This window comes from Peromyscus maniculatus, chromosome 3 (genome assembly GCF_049852395.1).
Source record: "Peromyscus maniculatus bairdii isolate BWxNUB_F1_BW_parent chromosome 3, HU_Pman_BW_mat_3.1, whole genome shotgun sequence".
NCBI classification, from domain to species: domain Eukaryota; kingdom Metazoa; phylum Chordata; class Mammalia; order Rodentia; family Cricetidae; genus Peromyscus; species Peromyscus maniculatus.
The window spans coordinates 69184463-69203657 of record NC_134854.1 but is presented as its reverse complement, the minus strand read 5'-3'; the positions used below and the strand labels follow the sequence as shown (position 1 = coordinate 69203657).

Below are 19195 nucleotides of genomic sequence, written 5' to 3'. Positions count from 1 at the left end.
GATCTGGACACAGTGAGCCCACAGAGACAAACGTCTGCTCAGGAAGCCACTCCCCGGGCCGTGTGGCCTGCGGGCTGTTCCCACATGGCCCTGGGGCTTGGAGCAATCACCACTGTGCCTAGTCATTGGAAAACTGGTGACCAGATTGCGATGGAAACCACAAGCCACTGATTTAGAGGGGAAAAGGGCTGCCCTGGCCCTTGGCTTGGGGCTTCTTTCCTGTAGGCTACAACTCTCCAGGCTGTGTAGAGGCGGATGATGTACACGCTGCTTCCCTAGCAGCTCTGTGCCGTGTGGGCTTCTGCCAGTTAGGCAGTCCCATCCCCTGACCCCCAGTCCTCACTGGCTTTTATCATTGCTTCCCCAAGCGTCATTCTTTTCTGTGCTTGCTTTTCGTGGCAGAGGCCATCCATCAACCCCGGGAAATATCCCTTAGCTAACTCAAAGAGCAGATCCAGAGGTATAAAGACTTTCCAACTTGCTCACCTCAACTGGACCTCGTTTTACTCTGAGCCCTCTATGTCTCAGTCAGCTTGACAGCTTGTGACACAGAGTGATTGTTCTTTGGCCCATGTCTCTCGTTGATTCCCTAGATAGATGCTGAGCATCTTGAAGGCAGGGTTCAGATAACTGGTCTTATCTCTAGTCTTCCCAGCATTGTGCTGGATATCATGATGAGGGATGCTGTGTATGTCCAACATCCAGGGGCACTATGATCATGGAGGGTGGTGCTGTGGTTGGCACACTGGTCAGCTGCTGGTGCTTCAGGGCCCCCTGAGAGGTGCTTGCAGGAAGTGAGGTCTCTGGGTCTCCCATAGTTCTCCCTGTAGACACCTGAGGGTGTGGACACCATGCATCTGGCTTATGTTCCACTTGGTGTTTGTTATGTGCCATTGACCCTTCCCAGAAGGTTGCTGTGTGCACCTCTGGGGTCCAGAAGACTTTTCACAATCAACAGAAAGTTTTGTGGAGTTGACTCCTAGATCTCTGCCTCATGTGTTTGTTCCCTTGTCTTTTCCATCAAGGCTTCACACACAAGTGAAACAGACCTTTGAGTTTTATCTGTTCCTGGGGTACCAGCAGGTGGACTCCACATTGAGGACTTGGGACCACTAGGTCTGGGTTGACCTAGACAACTCCTGGTGATGGGCAAGGACTCTCTGGCAGCCCAGAAGGCTTGTGGCCCTTTGACACAGCAAAACTGACTGCCAAGGGATATGATTAGGCTCGAAATAAATATACCTCTAATTGTTATCCTTGAAGGTAGGTAGGTTGTCATTTTTTGGTATACAACATAGAAGGAATTTTAAAAGGTAGAGGGAACTGGAGAGATGGCTCAGAGGTTAAGAGCACTGGCTCTCCCAGAGGACTCAACTAGATTCTCAGCACCCACAAGTGACTCACAAGTGTAACTCCAATTTCAGAGGATCTAATGCCCAATTCTGGCCTCTGGAGGCAGACGACATCCAAGTGAGTCACAGATATATATGCAGGAAGAACACCCACACAGAGAAAACATTAAAACAAGCAGTGAAGTTCCTAGGACTCTTCTCCTCCACCTACTCCAGTGCTTTTGGAACACTTTCGAAGTAGGAGAATGCACACAGTTTCTTTTCTTTTCCTTCTCCTCCTCCTCTTTTTTTTTTTTTTTTTTTGAGACAGGGTTTCTCTGTGTAGTTTTGGTGCCTGTCCTGGATCTCGCTCTGTAGCCCAGGCTGGCCTCGAACTCAAAGAGATCTGCCTGGCTCTGCCTCCAGAGTGCTGGGATTAAAGGTGTGCGTCACCACCACCACCACCACCACCACCACCACCACCTCCCGGCCTGCACACACTGTTTCTTACAGAGGTATTCTGGGATAGGAGGAAGTGTCCATTCACACACCACAGCTGTATCAGTAGAGGATCTCACCCCTGTTATACCTAATGGCGGTATCGGTGTGTAATGTGTCCTAGCCGCTTTGTGTGAACATGTGATAGTTCATTGTGGCTTTATGAACACAGCAACTGTAAAACCATTTAAATGATTTCATGCCTGTACGGCACTGGCACAGAATTCTAGGGGAGGCAGGGGAATGTCAGCATCAGTTTAAAGAGTGAAAAGAAGGATGCAAAAATTTGACTGTCGAAGAAGAAATGGCTTAAAAACTGTTGGAAGGGATGAGGGTAGGAGTGAATTCAGATTTCACAGGATCATGTCATGACTCTTCGCCCAAATGAAAACATCTTTGGTGCAGGCTTTCTTGTTCTTTTCTGTTTGGGGCTGAGGTTGAAAGCCAGGGCTATGTGCATGCTCGCTGGGTAAGCGCTCTCCCACTGAGGCACACCCCAGCCCCATGCAGTTCTTTCCCCAGGAAAAGCTCTCAGATAACAACTCAAATGTACAGGAGGAGAGTCTCTAATGCATTATTTGTGGACTGTTGACTCAGTTTACATTTAAATGCGGGTGTGTCTTGGCTGGCCTGGAACTCACTATGTAGAGCAGGCTGGCCCTAAACTCACAGAGATCCACCTGCCTCTGTCCCTGCCTCCAGGGCTGGGATTAAAGGTGTGCACCATCACATCTGGCTGACCATTTTTTCCTGCTCACCTGATTGCTCCTTAAATATTTGAAAACTGTAGCTATTAGATATGAACTTGCTTTGTGTGCTGTAAGAGCTGGGGATAAACTGGGCACCAGGACACAGAACCGGTGCCTGCTTCTCTTTGTGCACTGTACCCACATCCTGCCACCAGAGATGTTCTCCACGGCTGTGGCTGGGCAGGTTGTCCACTGAGGCCTGGCTATACTTCCTGAGAGCAGAATTCTGCCCTGCAGCCACAGCCTGGAGCTCTCTGGCACTGTCTTGGGACAGATGCCACAACAGATGAGAGTCCATTTCGCTGGTCACGTCTGTGCCAAAGGGGCTGGCTGCAGGCTATTGTCCTGCTCTGCTGGGGCCAGAGAAGAGCCAGGTTTCTGAGGGCCAAGGGCTCTAGAAACTCTGCAAGACCTTGGTTAGCATGTGCCTCCTGTCCCTGAACGTTAGGGACAAGGTGGCTCTGTTTAATTGTTTAGACACAGGGTCCCATGTACCCCAGGCTGGCCTCAACTTGCTATGTACCTGAAAATGACCTTGAATTTCTGATCTTCCTGCCTCTACCCTGCTGAGTGCTGGGAATTCAAGTGCAATCCCTTGCCCAGTCTATCTGGTGCTGTGGATCAAAGCCAGGACTTTGTGCATGATAGGCAAGTACAAGTGAGCTACATTCCCAGCTCACAAGAGGGCTCTTGAGCTCCCTTCTTCCCTTCCCTCCCCTCCCCTCCCCTTCCCTCCTTTTCTCCCTCCTCCTTTCCCCTCCTCTTCCCTCCTCTTCCCTCCCCTCCTCTTCCAGGAGTTGGGAGAAAAGAGCCCCTCGCTAGCTGTGCCCTGTGGTTTTTCTACCCTTCTATTCGACATCTGCAGTGACCTTGGGCCCTCTCAGGCCTTCCTTCCCCTATAGCCCATTGATACCAGATGTCTCCTAGGAGGAGGGTCTGACGGGCTGTCTCAGGTCCTTCAGGGCATCAGTCTAGCTCTGCAGTACTGTACACAGGCCCTTCGTAACTGTGTGCTTCTTGGCATTCCACCTTCTTGAGTGTTTTATGCCTGGTGGGTGACACTCCGTAGTGGGCTGGAAGGGTGGGGATGGCCCACAGTATACTTAGAAGGACAGAGAGACCAGAGAGTGTCTGGTGTGTTTCACACAACTGCCAGATGCCAACTGGGATGACTCTATCTTTACAAAAAATAGCTGACAGGGTTGGGAGTGTGGTTCAGTGGGAGAGCACTTTCTCAGCACGTGCATTGAACAAGTACAACAATGAGTACCCCCCCAAACCAACCAACCTCCTCCAAACAGCCTGCAGAGAGTGTGGGGGAGGAGAGAAACCTGTCTTCTACGTGACTGAGGTGTGGAACCCAGGAAACCCAGGAAAGTGGACTCCAGAGCTCCTGAACTGGATTTTAGGGTACCACAGGTGGGCAGGAAGGGGAGTCTACGGACCCAGCTCATGAGATGTCACCAGTGCACCCATTTTCTCCCAGAGGATGCACAGCTGCCTGTGAACAGCCTGCGATCCCAGCTCCCTGCCCATGAGGGACCTGGAGCCAGCATCTGCCTTGCGTTCCCAGCGGACAGATGTGGCTCCTCTGGTGTCCTCTCCATCTCCGGGTGGTTAGAAGCCCCAGCCACACGAGGAGCCTTTGGTGCCCATGACAATGACGTTCTTAAGGAAATAGCTTTTAAATAATTCAGAGTCATGTCTGCCAACGCCCCACGGGCTCTGTTTGGAGATAGGATTCCCTAAAGTGGGGAAAGTCAAGTATCCCTAGAGGCAGGGAGGCGGGGGGGGGGGGGGGGGTGATGACAAGAGGGAGGACCAAGCTCCCTGTAACAGTAATTCCAACTTTCCTAACAGGGCTGAGCTACAATGGAATGACAAGCCCCACTGTCATCCAGCCCGAGCCCTCCCGATGGCCCAACCCCCTTACTGTACTTGTAACCAACACAGGCGCTCGAGGCAAGGCATCCTACCGTTTCCTTAGGACCATCTGTTCCTGAGCCCAGTGGCTTGCACACTGCCCCTCTGAATGCACTGAGCTACAATTTCCTCACAGAAGCCCAAGGGCCACTCAGAGGTGTGCTCCCAAGAGGGAAGGAGCCCAGGGGCTTTGCACACCCTGCCCGAGCAGTGAAAGGTGCAAGAGCCTCTGATTCAGTGTTCCCTCAGCAGATTGCAAGCAGGGAGATTGGAACAGGGCTCCCAGAGGCTACTGTTTCCTTGGTGACCAAGGCTGGAGGCCCTGGGTCCGGGGTCCTGGGTCCAGGCGGCTGAGCAGTCAGCAGCTGTGGCCTGAGAACTGCTCACTGGAGTGCTGGACAGGCACAAGGGGGAACTTCAGATTTCTTGTTCTTTCAGACGTTAGAGTCTCCGCATGTTCCATGGTTTATCTGGGCATGAGACTCAAGTCCGAATACTAGATTCCTTTCTGTTTCATGGACATGGTAACCCCTTGGCCTGAAGGCAACTTCAGATGGTATTATCAGTGGATCTGTACTGTGACTGCAGCCTATCACATACTGACATGTTTATATTCAAGAAGTTCCAGATTTTGGAGTGTTTGGGTTTTAGATTTTTGGGTTGGTGATACTCCCTCAGCCTGTAAAGGAAAAAAGCACTCTGAGGATCCACCTTTTTTGACTGGAAATGCAGCCGACCACTTGGGTACTTTGTTAAATTCATCCAAGGTTCATGCCTCCATTCTCCTAACCTGTGCTGAGAAGTCCACAAATGCATACAGTATTCCAGGTGGCCCTGCTCTACATGACCCATCACACATGCTGAAAAGCTGCTGGATTCATGGAGTCTGACTGGAAGACACCAGTCTGGATAGGCAAGAGGATGAGAACAGAGCATCTGGTTGCTAAGTGACACTCTGTGGGCTTCCGCAGGCACCCCACTGCAGGCTAGTGAGGTTGTCACCTGCGGGTTAGGTTGCCTCATTGTGTATTTACCTTGCTCCTGGAACTTTTTCAGGGGCTTATTATTGCTTTTAAATCTCCCCCTCTCTGTATGCTCATCTGTAAGTATGGACATGTGCATATCATTGTGCATGCATGGAGGTCAGAGGACATCCTTTGGTATGGGTCCTCACCTTCCACTTTGTTTGAGACTGTCTCTTTTGTTCTCTCACCAGGGATTTTCCCCCCCCTGGTTTTTCGAGACAAGGCTTCTCTGTGTGTAACCCTGGCTGTCATGGATCTCACTCTGTAGACCAGGCTGGCCTTGAACTCACAGAGATCCACCTGCCACTGCCTCCTGAGTGCTGGGATTAAAGGCGTGTGCCACCACCACCTGGCACTCTGGGGATTTTTAATTCTGGAAGAAAGTGACTAATCTGAACCCTACTGGGGCCCTAAGGATGGTCCATGACACATCGGCTTTGCCGCCTGCCTGAGGCATATATCCATGGTGTGCTGCAGATTGGTACCTGATGCAGAGATTGCCAAGAGGCTTTGACCATGGCATGGACAAGATACTGTTACCAGGTGCCTAGGGTGGAAGGTATGTGTGGCCTCACCCACAGGTTACTAGTTTGAAAGACAAGAGACAAGCATAGGGCATTACATGCAAGGCTGTCATTTCAAGTGGTGGTAGGCTGGGCTGTGGTGTGTTATAGGCTAGCAGTCAGATTACAAGTTCCACACACTGGGAGAGACTCACGCACTCCCACAGACACCTGGAGGGTAGACACAGTGCTGGCTCTGACACTTGACCAGGGCCCATAGCCCAGCTTTTCCTGCCAGGCAGACCCGGCCTGCCCCTGTCAGAGTGGACACTCCCAGGAGCTGCAGAAGGCAGCTGACTGGCACTCGGGGGCCGGGGCTTTGGGCTCCTGCTCTGACAGTTATTTGTAAGTCATTTGCATTTTGTGTGCCCGAGAGAGACACATCCACACACTAAATTCAGACATAAACTTTTCACCTCAGAGCTGTGTGAGCTCACTAGAGCATTTTCTGAGGCTGGCTGGCTGGTCTCTCTCAGCCTCCCCTCCCTTCTCCCTGACCTCCTGCTCTCTCTTTAAACACTCCCTTCCCTTTTCTTCCCATTGAAGCTGTTTGCTCCTGAACAGTCAGATTCTGGGAGAAATGGTGTCTTAGCTGGCAGGATTTTTTGCAAACTAGACCTCAACCCATTCCTCAGTAAAATGGAGCAGACCCTCCTGGCGAAGGGAAGAGAATACCGTGAAGAATACTATGAAGGTGCTTATAGTCCACTACTTTGCATTTCAATTATTTGACTGGGTCTTTTAATATAGCCCAGGTTGGTTTAAACTCTTTTTTTAAAAGAAAGATTTATTTATGTGTAGGAGTGTTTTATCTGTATGTATGTCTGTGCACCACATGTGTGCAGTGCCCATGAAGGCCAGAAGAGGGAGCTGAATGCCCTGAAAATGGAGTTGCAGATGGCTGTGAGCTACTGTGTGCCAGGAGCACCTCCTGACAGGGTTGCAGCCAACATAACTGACATAGGCTGGCTCTGGGCCTCCACACAAAGACACTCCACGTGCTCTGTCCACACTCTCTCTTTCCTGGAGTCCTGTAGGGTGAAGATTATGGGGGTTTCATATCCAGGAACATCCAGGAATGTGGGCCTCATAGAGAAGACCCTGAGTTGTCATGTGTGGGTTGAACTACATACAACCTCCTATTTCCGCAGATGTTGAAGCTGTAACTCCTGGTACCGGTGAAGGTGGCTTTACTTGCAAAGAGGATCAATGCTTAGGTGAAATCACTAGGGTGGGCTCTAATCCAATACAACCGTGTCCTCACACTAAGGGGATATGGACACCGAGGATGCCACACACAGGTAGAAGTGGACATCTTGGGTAAGTAGCTCAATGATTCATCCAGGAAGTAGGCCTGCAGCCATGATGTTAAACCATGCCACTCATTTCACTCTGTTCTCAACAGAACACCAGGTTGGAAGAAGGGAGAATCTGCAGAGAGTACCAGGAAGCTGTCCATGAGCTCTTATGTGTCAGCAAATACAAACAGCATATGCTGTCTTCCACCTCCTCCTCCTCTTCGTTTTTTCCAGACAGGGTTTCTCTGCATATCCCTGACTGTTGTAGAACTCACTCTGTGGACCAGGCTGGCCTCAAACTCAGATCTGCCTGCCTCTGCCTCCAGAGTGCTGGGATTAAAGATGCACACAACCAAATTTGGCTACATTTTTTTTTTTTGAGACAAGGTACCTTTATTATGTAGGTCTGGCTGTTCTGGAACTCACTCTGTAGACCAAGCTGGCCTTGAACTCACAGAGATCCACCTGCCTCTGCCTGTGCTGAGATTAAAGGTGTGCACCACCATGCCCAGCTCCAGCACACACTTTCTTAAGAAAGGCAATGTTGAGATGCCGTGGCAGCCTGATTTTTAAGTGAAGATATCAGGTAGGGCTTGAGCAGGAACAGGTTCTTAAAGAGCATGGTCAAGCTGCTGAAGACCACAGAGGCCACTTGGGTGGGAAGCTGCTGTAGTGCAGTCCACAGCCATGCTTCTTCCCGCTGTGTGTCCACTGGAGTGTGCAGCATGTTTGTGGTGAATGGTGATACTCAAGCAGTTTGTGCCAGACTCCTCAGGGGACACGGACTGAGACCCCAGAGCCTCAGACCTCCCAGGCTCTAGGAACAGTCCCCAGGCGGGCTGGAGATGAGGCCTGGGAGTGAGGCCTCTTTACTCTAAAAACCCATCTCTCCTGAAGGGCTGGAGCACAGACTGTCCAAGTGGCAAGCACCTTCTTAGCATTTGTTCCCATTTGCTCTGATGGCCACCCTTCCTTCCCTCCCTCCCTTCCCTTCCTCCCTTCCCTCCCTTCCCTTCCTCCCCTCCCTCCCTTCCCTTCCTCTCCTCCCTCCCTCCCCTTCCTCACCTCCTTCCCTCCCTCCTTCCCTCCCTCCCTCCCTCCCTCCCTCCCTCCCTCCCTCCCTCCCTTCTTCCTTTCTTCCTTCTCGCTCTTTCTTTGAGACAGGGTCTCATGGAGTTCAGCAGGCCTCACCCCCTTGGCCTCAAACTTGCTCTATAGTGGAGGATGACCTTGAATTACTGCTCCTCCTGTCTATTCCCTAGTGTGGGGGTGACAAGTATGTGTCACCATACTCAGTCCACATGGTTCTGGGAAGCGAACCCAGGGCTTCATGCATGCTGGGGGAGCACTGGATCAACTGAGCCCCATCCCAGCCCCAACTTCTGCCTTTAAAGAATCTTGTCACCTGTTAATTTCTGATTTTCTTCCTCATGCTGGAATTCTGAATCTCTACACACATCTCAGTAACTAGGCAGGCTCCTACCACAACTTGAGGTAGCTTCTAAAGGTTGTCTCTTTAACCGAATCTACTTCGCCCAGGTTCAAATGCTTCCACCAGAAGCTGGTTGTCAGTCTGATGTTCTCCTAGGGCAGGGCACAGTACTGTGATATCTGAGGGAAGGGTTGGTGGCAGAGGAGAGGGATGGGCCTTCTTGGAGACAGTAGAAGGGAGGGGCCAAGAGCACAGTCCCTTTCCTTCCCAGCTTTATCATCCACCACATCCAGCATTCCAGTTTCCCAAACATACAGTGCATGTGGTAGTCTGCACGGGGCTTTGTCTAGGGAAAACTAGAGTTCCTTTAGGGGTTCCTGAACGTCCTGTGCTTTGGCAGACCTAGTCCTTGGCCACATTTGAGTCAGAGTCCTCCATGTCCTTTTCCCTGGGCCTTGACCTTGGCCCCTGGCCAGTCTTTGGCTCATATCATGTCTCAGTGATTCCCCCGGCTGGGTCAGTTTAGCAAGAATCTTCTGATTACCCTGGCTGTCTGACCAAGTCCTTATCCTTACCTCTGCCTCTCCCCTCCTCCCCTTGACCACAGCAAGAACAAGGTCTATCAGCAAGAATCCCTGCTGCTGACGTCTCTCAGTGACCTCCCATCCACTCTACTCCTCCCCTCCACCCCCAGCTGCCCTCGCTGCATTTGGAGTTGAGCTGCATCTCTCTCCTGTATCATATCCACTGTAATGGTCCTCAGCCGGGTCTCCCCAAGATCTTAACAATCCTCAGGCAACTCTTATCCCTTGGGTTGTGAGCCTTAACCTTTGATGGCTGAGCCATCTCTCTAGCCCAGGGGTCTTAATCACACTGCTGTGTAGCGTCTCCATGTCATGGACATGGCCATCTGACCTGCAGGCAGATGAACCTCTGAGTATCCATGGAGCCTTAGAGGAGGCAAGAATGAAACCCTCTATGGACTGCTGTTCAAATCCAGCCAGTCTTGGGCTACAACCAGAAGATTTCATCCACGACCTGGGTTATCTGGGGAATGGCCACCCAACCTCAGCACTCATAGGCTGTGGTGGATCCTAGACATTTTCAGGGACACCATGGACCCTCAGCTGGGTCACTTTGGTCCTCATGACCACTTTATTTACCACCAGCAGTGGCTGCTAGAGGGCCCCATTGGACCTACAGGGCCTGATTCGTCTTCAGGTCCTGGAGCTGGGGGTGGGGTGGGGTTGGATTATCTCATGAACCTTGGCTTCGACTCTCCTGAGTTCAGAAAGATTTCAGAGGAGCGGCACTTACTTCGCTTATCCGTGGTATTGTGCACAGTCACAGTGGGTACACCAGGGCCTGGGTCCGGAGAGCAGAGAGACCACAAGAGGAAAAACAAACAAACGAGGTCATTAGTGTAGAACAAAAGGAGAAAATACGCTTTCTTTATGACATGTGGACTGTCTGCGTCTAGAGGATAATGGAGCCAGAAGAGACGTGGCTCTCTAATATCGCATCCAGGTTAATTACCAGGATCCCTGTTGATGGTACAGATGATGGCTACAGCTGGGCATTTGACAAGCGAGGGAGATGCTTTCACCACACAAAAATGAGGACCTGAGCCCACATGAAGGGCTGGTGGGCTTGGCATCCCACCTGCCAATTCCAGGCTCAGAAGGCAGGTATAGAGGATCCCCAGAACAGGCTGACTAGTGAGATGAGCAAGACTGGCATGCTCTGGGTTTGATTGAGAGTGTCTGCCTCAGTGAATATGGAGGAAAAGCCACTGAGGATGATTCTTGACATCAACCTCAGGCCCCTACATGCATGTGCACACACAAATGCATGTGTACCCACACTCATATACAAACACATGTATGCTAGTATGCAAACACACATGAGAATTGAAAATGAAAAACAGGCCGGGCGGTGGTGGCGCACACCTTTAATCCCAGCACTTGGGAGGCAGAGGCAGGCGGATCTCTGTGAGTTCGAGGCCAGCCTGAGCTACCAAGTGAGTCCCAGGAAAGGCGCAAAGCTACACAGAGAAACCCTGTCTCGAAAAAAAAAGAAAAAAAAAAAAAAGAAAATGAAAAACAAATAGATTTTTTGATGGTGTCCTCTTGAAGGGTATTCAATCTATACTTTGCTTATTGGCTTCTGAAGAAAGCCCCTGGCTACTTCTTTTTCTGTGTGCTTCTCCAATTCTTTGAACAAGACAGACAGGTCTCCGATTCTGACAGACAGCACCAGTCACTCCTGTACAGCTTTCCAGATCACCACATGGCACGAACTGCCATTTTACAAAGTACTGTGCTTGGATTAAAGCCCCATAACCCCATTTTCACTCTTGAGCAGCAGCCCCACAACACTTTTCTGGACTCAGTATACATTACTCAAGTTTCAAGCTTGAAAAAAAAGAGGGTCACCAGAACCCTGGAAAGAAGCCACCATAGTCTCTAGCCTCTGACCTCCTGTGACGCTTTTGCAAACTCCTCAGTATGTGGGGAGTGGTTTTTGAATATGTGAATCTGTTCACTGAACCTCTTCAATGGGAGCCTTCCCAGCTTCAGGGATGTTTGGGTCTCAGGAGTTAGGAGGAAGCTCCCGGGACAACAGCCCCTGCCCGGCCACCCATAGGTCCACTGCGGCCTTCAGCAATAGCAGGTCCAGGAAGAAAAGACTGTTTGTTGGGTGGATGTATGTTTAGCTGCTAGGCTGGGGACCTCTCCCAACACCCTCTTGCCTCTGTAGCTCTCTGCATGCTTGGGTCTGCCAGATGTGCCTGCTGCAGGGTCTGAGGGAGGCTGAGGTGCCCCCAGGGGCCACTTGCTCTTCCAGGCCCCAGATCTCAGCATGGCTCCTCTTTCCCTTCTCTGCTGGAAAGCCTTTCACTGCTTAGTGAAAGAGCACCCTCCCATGACCACAGGGCTGGTCCCTCACTCGTCTTCTCTTACAGGGTACTATGGTACAGGCCGTGATGTCAGGCCTTGCACATTATGGACACAGTGGTTCTCATCCCTTATCTGCAGCATTAGGACACAGATCCATGATGGACAAGTGTTTCTTCCATCCAGGGCTGCCATTTTCAATCTCTAAATACATTCTCGGAGTAATGCGGAAAGAGTGAGATGGAGCACTAAGGAGACACCGCCCTTGGGGCTGGGGTAGGGACAAAAGGAGAAAAAACAAGCTCGAGGTGAGTGAGATATGGAGGGCAGCACGGCCAGGGTGGCCATCTGCACTTGGCTGGTGACTCTGGGGTGCGTGGAACTGTGTGTGTGAGATATCAATGTTACAGAATGCATATTTAGGAACAACAATGCTGAGGCTTTGCATCCATAGGGTCAGTGTCAGAACTTCCTGCCTACTTCCAGGGTCCATGTGATAAATGGCTAAGATGAGGGCCAAGGATCTGCCATGGGTCCCAGCATGGCTTACAGACCTCATGCAAGATCTGGAGAGTGGACTGCCCATTCCGGCCCAAGAAGGATGCTCTGTGTTGATAGGCAGAGTGAGGCAGGCTCAGCCAGAGTGTGCTGGAGTGTGCTGCTGGGCTAGAGTCACAGACTGAGGTCACAGCAGAGTAGAGACTGACTTCCCTGGGACTGACCCAGACACCACTCAGTGCACACAGCAAAGGTCCAGGAAGCTCAATACCTCCCTTTTAAAGCACATATTCATTACACAAACTAGTGGCTTTCACCGTGACAACCCTACACTTAGGTATATCATCATGTTTACCTCACTTGTCCTCTCTTACTGTTTTCCCCTCAGGTTCCTTTTCTCTTCCATTATAGTCTTCTCTACTTTTTTTGTCTTAAAAAATATCTAGAGATATGGCTGGAGAGATGGCTTGGTAGTTAAGAGTGTATACTGCTCTTGCCGAGGGCCTGAGCTTGGTTTCTGGTACCCACGATGGGCAGTTCACAATGGCTTGCCACTCTAGCTCCAGGGCGATCCGATGCCTCTGGCCTCTGAGGAACCTGTACTCACGTGTGCAAACCCCCACATAGATACACACATGCACATAATTAAAGATGGAAACAATCTAGCAGGTGGGAGGGGTGTGTGTTGGGGACATCTTGGAGAAATGGGAGGGGAGTTGGGGATGGATATGCATATAAGACATGTTGCATACAAATTTAAAATTGTCAAATAATAAATAAAAGATAAATAAATAAAACCTAGATTTTGGATATGAGAGAAAATGTACATTATTTGCCTTTCTGATTCTGGCTTATGGAGCTTAACATGATGCTCTCAGGGCCACCCACTTTTGTAAAAATGATGGATTCTCATTCTTCTTAATGGCTGAGTAATACTTCCCTCCCATGTATGTGCTGCATTCTTCTTATCGGTCACCAGTGGGGGGGGGGGCACCTTGGCCGGCTCAGCCACTGTGAACAAAGCCGTGACAAGGTACATGTGGAGTTTCCTGACTTCGATTCCTTCTTCAAGGAGTGGTACAGCTGATCATACAGTCCTGGAACCTCCATACTGATTTCTATAGTGACTGTTCTGCAACTCTTGTCCCTTTCCCCATGCTATGACCCTTGCTTATCCATCCAGAGACAGGCCGGTCAGGAAAAAAAAAAAATCAGGCAGCTGGTTACAGTGAATTTCCCAGAAGCAATGAAAACTTTTTCACATCCCTGTGGTACTTAGGGTATACTGACAAAAATGATTTATTGTTTGCCTGAAACTCACATGTGCTAGGGAGCCAGTCCTTTTATTCGATGACTCCGGCACTCCCTACCTAGAGGGGAGACACCACGGAACATCTGTCTGTGCACCCGGATGGGCAGGTAAGCACTGGCTGCGGGGTTAAAGTATGGAGGCTTATACTGAGAGTGCCTCTTCTGTCAGCCCTTCCCCGGGAGCCTGTGCAGAGAGCCGAGCAGTCATCGAGAGATAAAGAGCCTACAGCTGTTTGCCATGCACATTTTGAGGTGAATAAATTTGCAAACAGAGCATGCCCCACACTCTTATTAATAATGTAAACAATTATTACTTATTCAGTGGCTACCATGTAAAAGGCATCCTGGTAACTCTCTCCTATGAATCATTTCAAGTTCAATCTTCACAGCCCTTCTGCGGAGACGCTTCAAACAGTTTACAGACAAGAAAACAGTGGCAGAGCCAGCTTTAAGTCTTTTGTCTCATTCACGCAGCGAGGAAGGCACAGAGCTTGGATGAATTTTCATTTTCTAATACAGCGACGTAATGTATGTCTTGAAACAAAAATTCAAATAGTAAAGAAAGGGACTAAGTGACAGCTAAGGGACCCACTTCATCCCCTCCTCCCAGAAAGAGCCCTAAACCCTTCTAGAATGTCCTAGTGTGTGTCTGTATATATGTAGCCACATTTACATAGAAGCATTTTTGAAAAACTTTTATTATAAAAACATCGCAAATGAAAAAAAAATCACACGCAAAATGAACCAGACCCGAAATCTGTACAACTCAACGGACTTCTGTACCTTAGTGCAGCAGTTCCACACGAGTCTGTGGAGCTTCACACTGGGTTTTACACTTTCACTGTTGAATATATTATATGCAATTATCCACCCCCAAACATGAAAATTCCATGAAAGACCTAGACCTAGAAGAGCTTTATATCTTCTTTCATAACTATGTTAGGAAATACTAACACACTTTAAAAGCTTTATTATTACATATGTATTTTGAGACTAGGTCTCACTATGTAGTCCTGGTTGTCCTGGAACTAACTTTGTAGACCAGGCTGGTCCTGGAATTACAAAAGTCCGCCTGCCTCTGCCTCCTGAGTGCCGGGGTATGCACCACCACACCTGTCTTATTTTATGTATATTTTAAAGTTAATTTTATTTTCCTGTGTATGTATGGTGTTTTGGTTGCATGTATACCTTTGCACCAAGTGCCTGCAATGCTCTCAGGGACCAGAAGAGGGCGTTGGGTCCTCTGGAACTGGAGTTACAGACAATTGTGAGCCTCCACGTGGGTGCTGGGAATCAAACCTGTGTCTTCTGGAAGGGCAGCAAGTGCTCTTCACCACTGAGTCATCTCTGCAGCCCCAATATTTTAAACATATAGACACAAAAATGCTCATATGTATGCCCATAAATGTCACTGAATCTTAATAGCAAACCAGACTTGTCCTGCCTGCTTAGAAAGTATGACAGTGGATGGGTTTGAACTTTTCTGCATATCCTTTTCTGATTGCCATAAAACTTACAGTGGAAAAACCCAGGGTGGGGCTGAGGAGATGCTCGTCAGGCAAAGTGTTGGTTGGGCAAGCCTGTGGACCTGAGTTGGATCCCCAAGACTCATGTAAAAGCTGGGTGTGGTGGCAGAGCCTGTAATCCCAGCATGTGGAACTGGATGCAGGAGCATCCTGGAGGCTTGCAGTCTAGCTAATTGGTGAGCTCCAGGTTCTATGAGATACCTTGTTTAAACAAATTAAGGTGAAAATCGATCAAGACAGTTACCCAACATTGACCTCTGACCTTCACATGTGCATGCACACATAAGCACACATCACACAGATATGTTAAAAACATTAAAAAAACAACTCTCCAAGCATCTGAATAGGTCTTTCTTTCTTAAGGTTTAGTTTTATCCTTATGTGTATGTGGGTGTGGGTGCTAGCAGAGTCAGAAGAAGATACTGAATTCCCTGGAGCTGGAGTTACAGCAGGGTGTGAGCAGCCAGACAATAGGTGTTGGGAACTGACCTCAGGTCCTATGGAAGCACAGTGGGTGCTCTTAACTGCTGAGCTATCTCTTGAGTCCCTACATAAACATTTCTTGAAAAAAAGACGAGAAGATAGCCAACAAGTATATGAAAAACTATTAAAAAATCATTGATTGTGGATATCTAATTAAAACCACAATGAGACACCATCCTACACCTTTTAGAAGGGTGCTATCCAAGAGACAAGTGATAGCATGCTGGTGAGGATGTGGAGAAGGAGTTCTTGTACATTGTTGGTGAGATAGTACAGTGATTGTGGAAAACAGCATGAAAGTGTGTCAAAACTTACAAAGAAAACTGAACTGTCAGCTGGCTCAGGTCTCCTACTACTGGGTGTTTACCCCAAGGAAATGAAGTCAGAAAGCTGAAAAGATACTTTTACTCCTGTATCACCAAAGCTTGTCCACGCTAGTCAAGACACTGAAGCCACCGGAGATGCTTAGAGGGAGTAGAATGTTGGTGGCCAGGGAGAAAATGCTGGTCAAAGGATACAAAATTTCCCCTAGACAGACAAGAGAAATAAATTCAAGTGGTCTGTCATACCGCCGTGACTGTGCTTAATAGAAATAGGCTGTATCTCTGAAAACCAACAGGAAAAATGTGCCTTCTGTAGCATCACACAGCACACCTCAAGGCCACGTGCCTTGCACAGTCTTCATGTCTGCTCTCAGTCCTGTTTTAATTGCACAATTGCTAATTTAAGGCCCCCTGGGAGTCAGGTCTTTGTCCTGTGGTTGCAGGTATTTCTCTTGTGCTCACAGGTGCTGCCGGCAGGGGATAGTAAATACCCTGGCTGAGCTGCAACTTTCAAAAGTCAGGCTACTTCTACCCCACCCAGCCAGAAAGACACGTACGGCGTCTCCCCCGCGCCCACCCGGCACAATTCTATGCCTCCTTCCACTCCCCACCCCAGAAGGGCAGTGGGCAATGCATGTGTAATGCCTGCTGAACAAATTAAGGGCTAAGGAACGGCCTGCCAAGTGCTGACTTGGCCATGACATATCAAGGCAGAAACTTTAAGTTAGGCTGATAAAAGGTCTCTTGAGACCATTCTCTGTGCCCTGCTTTTAATAATTCAGGTTACTCTGGTTCTCACTAAGTGCCACCAGTCACGTCTTCCTTCACAGGTCTGAGAGCCATGTTTCAGCTGGGCCATCATCATTACGACTTTCCCAGAGCAAACTTCTTAGACTGGTCACGTCTGCTACAAGTGAAACTATACTAAAGAAGACGCAAAGGACCCTCCTGTCTCCACAGAATACAATGTTGTCCCCCCAACCCATGCAGAGGAGTCCTGACCCATGCAGAGTCCTGACCCATGCAGAGTCCTGACCCATGCAGTGTCCTGACCCATGCAGAGTCCTGACCCATGCTTATCATGTTTTATCGCTGTAACAACACGGAGGGGAGGGGACAGCTCAGGGGAGGAAGGGCTTATGCTGGGTGGTGGTTTCAGTCCAGGGCTTCTTGGTTTCATTGTTTCTGGGTCATGCTAAGGCCTCAGTGGGGAGTGTGTGGTGGAACAGATTGGCTACCTCCTGGTAGATAAGGGAGAGGGAGAGGGAGGGAGGAGAAGAGAGGGAGAGGGAGGGAGGGGAAGAGAGGGAGAGGGAGGGAGGAGAAAAGAGGGAGAGGGAGGGAAGGGAAGAGAGGGAGGGAAGGGAAGAGAGGAAGGGAAGGGAAGAGAGGGAGGGAAGGGAAGAGAGAGGGACAAAGAGGCAAAAAGGAGGCGAGGAAGCAGGAGAAGGGGCGTGATAGTGAGGCCAGGGACAGGGTCTTCAAGGGACCCCCTCCAAGTGACCTTCTTCTTCCAAGCAGATGCTCCCTCCACAGAGTTCATTCAGCTGTGAACCCATTAGTAGGTAACCACTGTTGAGGTCAGAGCCCTCGCAGGCCAATCGCCTCTCAGAAGCTCACCAGCAGGCAGCTAAGCTTTTAACACACGAGCCTTTTTGAGGGCACTGCTTATCTAAGTTATGACATGACCTGAGGTCAGCTCCTCCAAGAGTAGGCGGTGCCCTAACCCTGTGGGCCACCTGTGACCCCAGTGCCATCATATTTCCCCACAGAAAGATCAGTGGGTTTCACTTTCTGCTGTCCACAAATTATGGCAATACCCGCTGGCTTCCAGATCTCTGTGGTGAGTAGGTACATTAGTCATATTTCTTTTGCTGTGGTAAAAGCACCATGACCAAGGTCACTTACAGAAGAAAGGGTTTATTTGGGTGTATGGTTCCAGAGGGAGGAGAGTCCATCCTGCTGGAAAAGCACAGCCACAAGCATCAGGCATGGCGGCGGGAGCAGGAAGCTGAGCGCTCACATCAGAAGCCACGAGCAGGAAGCAGGGCGTGCACACTGCTAGTCCAGTGGTGCGGTAAACTCCCAAATCCTGCTACAGTAACATGACGACTTCCTCCAGCAAAGCTGTACCTTCTAAACCTCCCTAGACAGCCCCACCTACTGGGCACCATGTGTTCAAACGCCGGAGATAATCCGGGGCATTTCTCATTCAAATCACCATGGTAGGTTTCTGAAAGTTGATGGGTAATTTAGGAAAACGCCCAAATCAAAATGAGTTCCTCCTAAGAAGCAAAGACCAAGTAGAAGAGTCATAAATTGGCCTTTTGACCAGATCTGTGTTGTTGTCTCCCCAAGATTTCTCCCTAAGAGATGAAGGAACATGTTAAAAACATGGGGGACACGCATAAGATTTTGGGGGGAGTCTCTATCACACGCTAAGCCCACCTCCCACAATTAGAGTGTTATTACTGATGAGGCACACAGGGTGTGTTCCGTTTTGGATGTGAATGCTCCCCACAGGCTTGTGCCCAGCTGCTGGCTCTATATAGGCAAGCGATGGAGCCTTTCTGACGGAAGTGGTCATCAGAGGGTGGTCTTTGATGGCTTAGTCTACCCTGGCTTCTAGCCACACTCTCTATTTCCTGGTTGGTCACCATGTGAACATGCTCCCTCTGCCACACACTACCTTCTTGGCTGTGCTGGGCTGAATCCCTCTGTAACTGTGAGCTAAGACAAATCTCTCTTCCCTTAAGTTGCTCTGGCCAGGCATTTTGGTGACAGTAGGGCAGAAGCGGTGAACACAGGCTGAAGTTTAAAATCGCTCTGTATTCTCCCCTCTTTTTCTGAGCGGCGCACCTTGCCCCAGGCTCCCTTAGCCGTCACTAAGACGAGCTTTACAGAGGAGAAGGCTTTTGACATTTTGTCACCCTGCCTGCTCAAGGGCTGGCTGTTGCTTGTGCAGATTCCTGAGCCTAAAACCCGAACCATCTTTCTTTACATTTAAAGGCAGCCAGAATTCTGACCAGTGAGCGTGGTCACCAGAAGTTCATGGTGCAGAGAGCCAAACATCGGCACCTGTGAGCAGAGAGTGGTCAGGAGACCCAGGGCGAGCTTTGGCTCCGTGCTAGATGTTTTGATTCCCAGACAGCTCCCATCTGGGTTTCTACCGCAGGAGCAGTGACGGCTTTGGATGAAGTTACAGCAGCCAATGGTGTGCTCTGCAGCAGGTTCCATGTTGTGTGCTCTATGGGTATCTGCTCAGCATCACAGACCTCTGGGTAGCAGGCCTATCTGGCTGACCGCTAACAGATCCATGGTGGGAATCTCTCTCTGAA

The 19195-nt window shown here is 49.6% G+C and overlaps 1 protein-coding gene across 4 annotated transcripts in view; it reads right to left on the bottom strand.

The window, feature by feature from the left end:
• The window catches only part of Dpp6 (dipeptidyl peptidase like 6), a 790869-nt gene that overhangs the window by 19695 nt on the left and 751979 nt on the right, over nt 1-19195 (bottom strand). For all 4 annotated transcript variants that reach the window (XM_042273279.2, XM_042273275.2, XM_042273278.2 and 1 more), the window contains exon 17: nt 10137-10184. In XM_042273279.2, coding sequence (XP_042129213.1) covers nt 10137-10184 — 48 coding nt within the window. The remainder of the gene's footprint in view (nt 1-10136; nt 10185-19195) is intronic.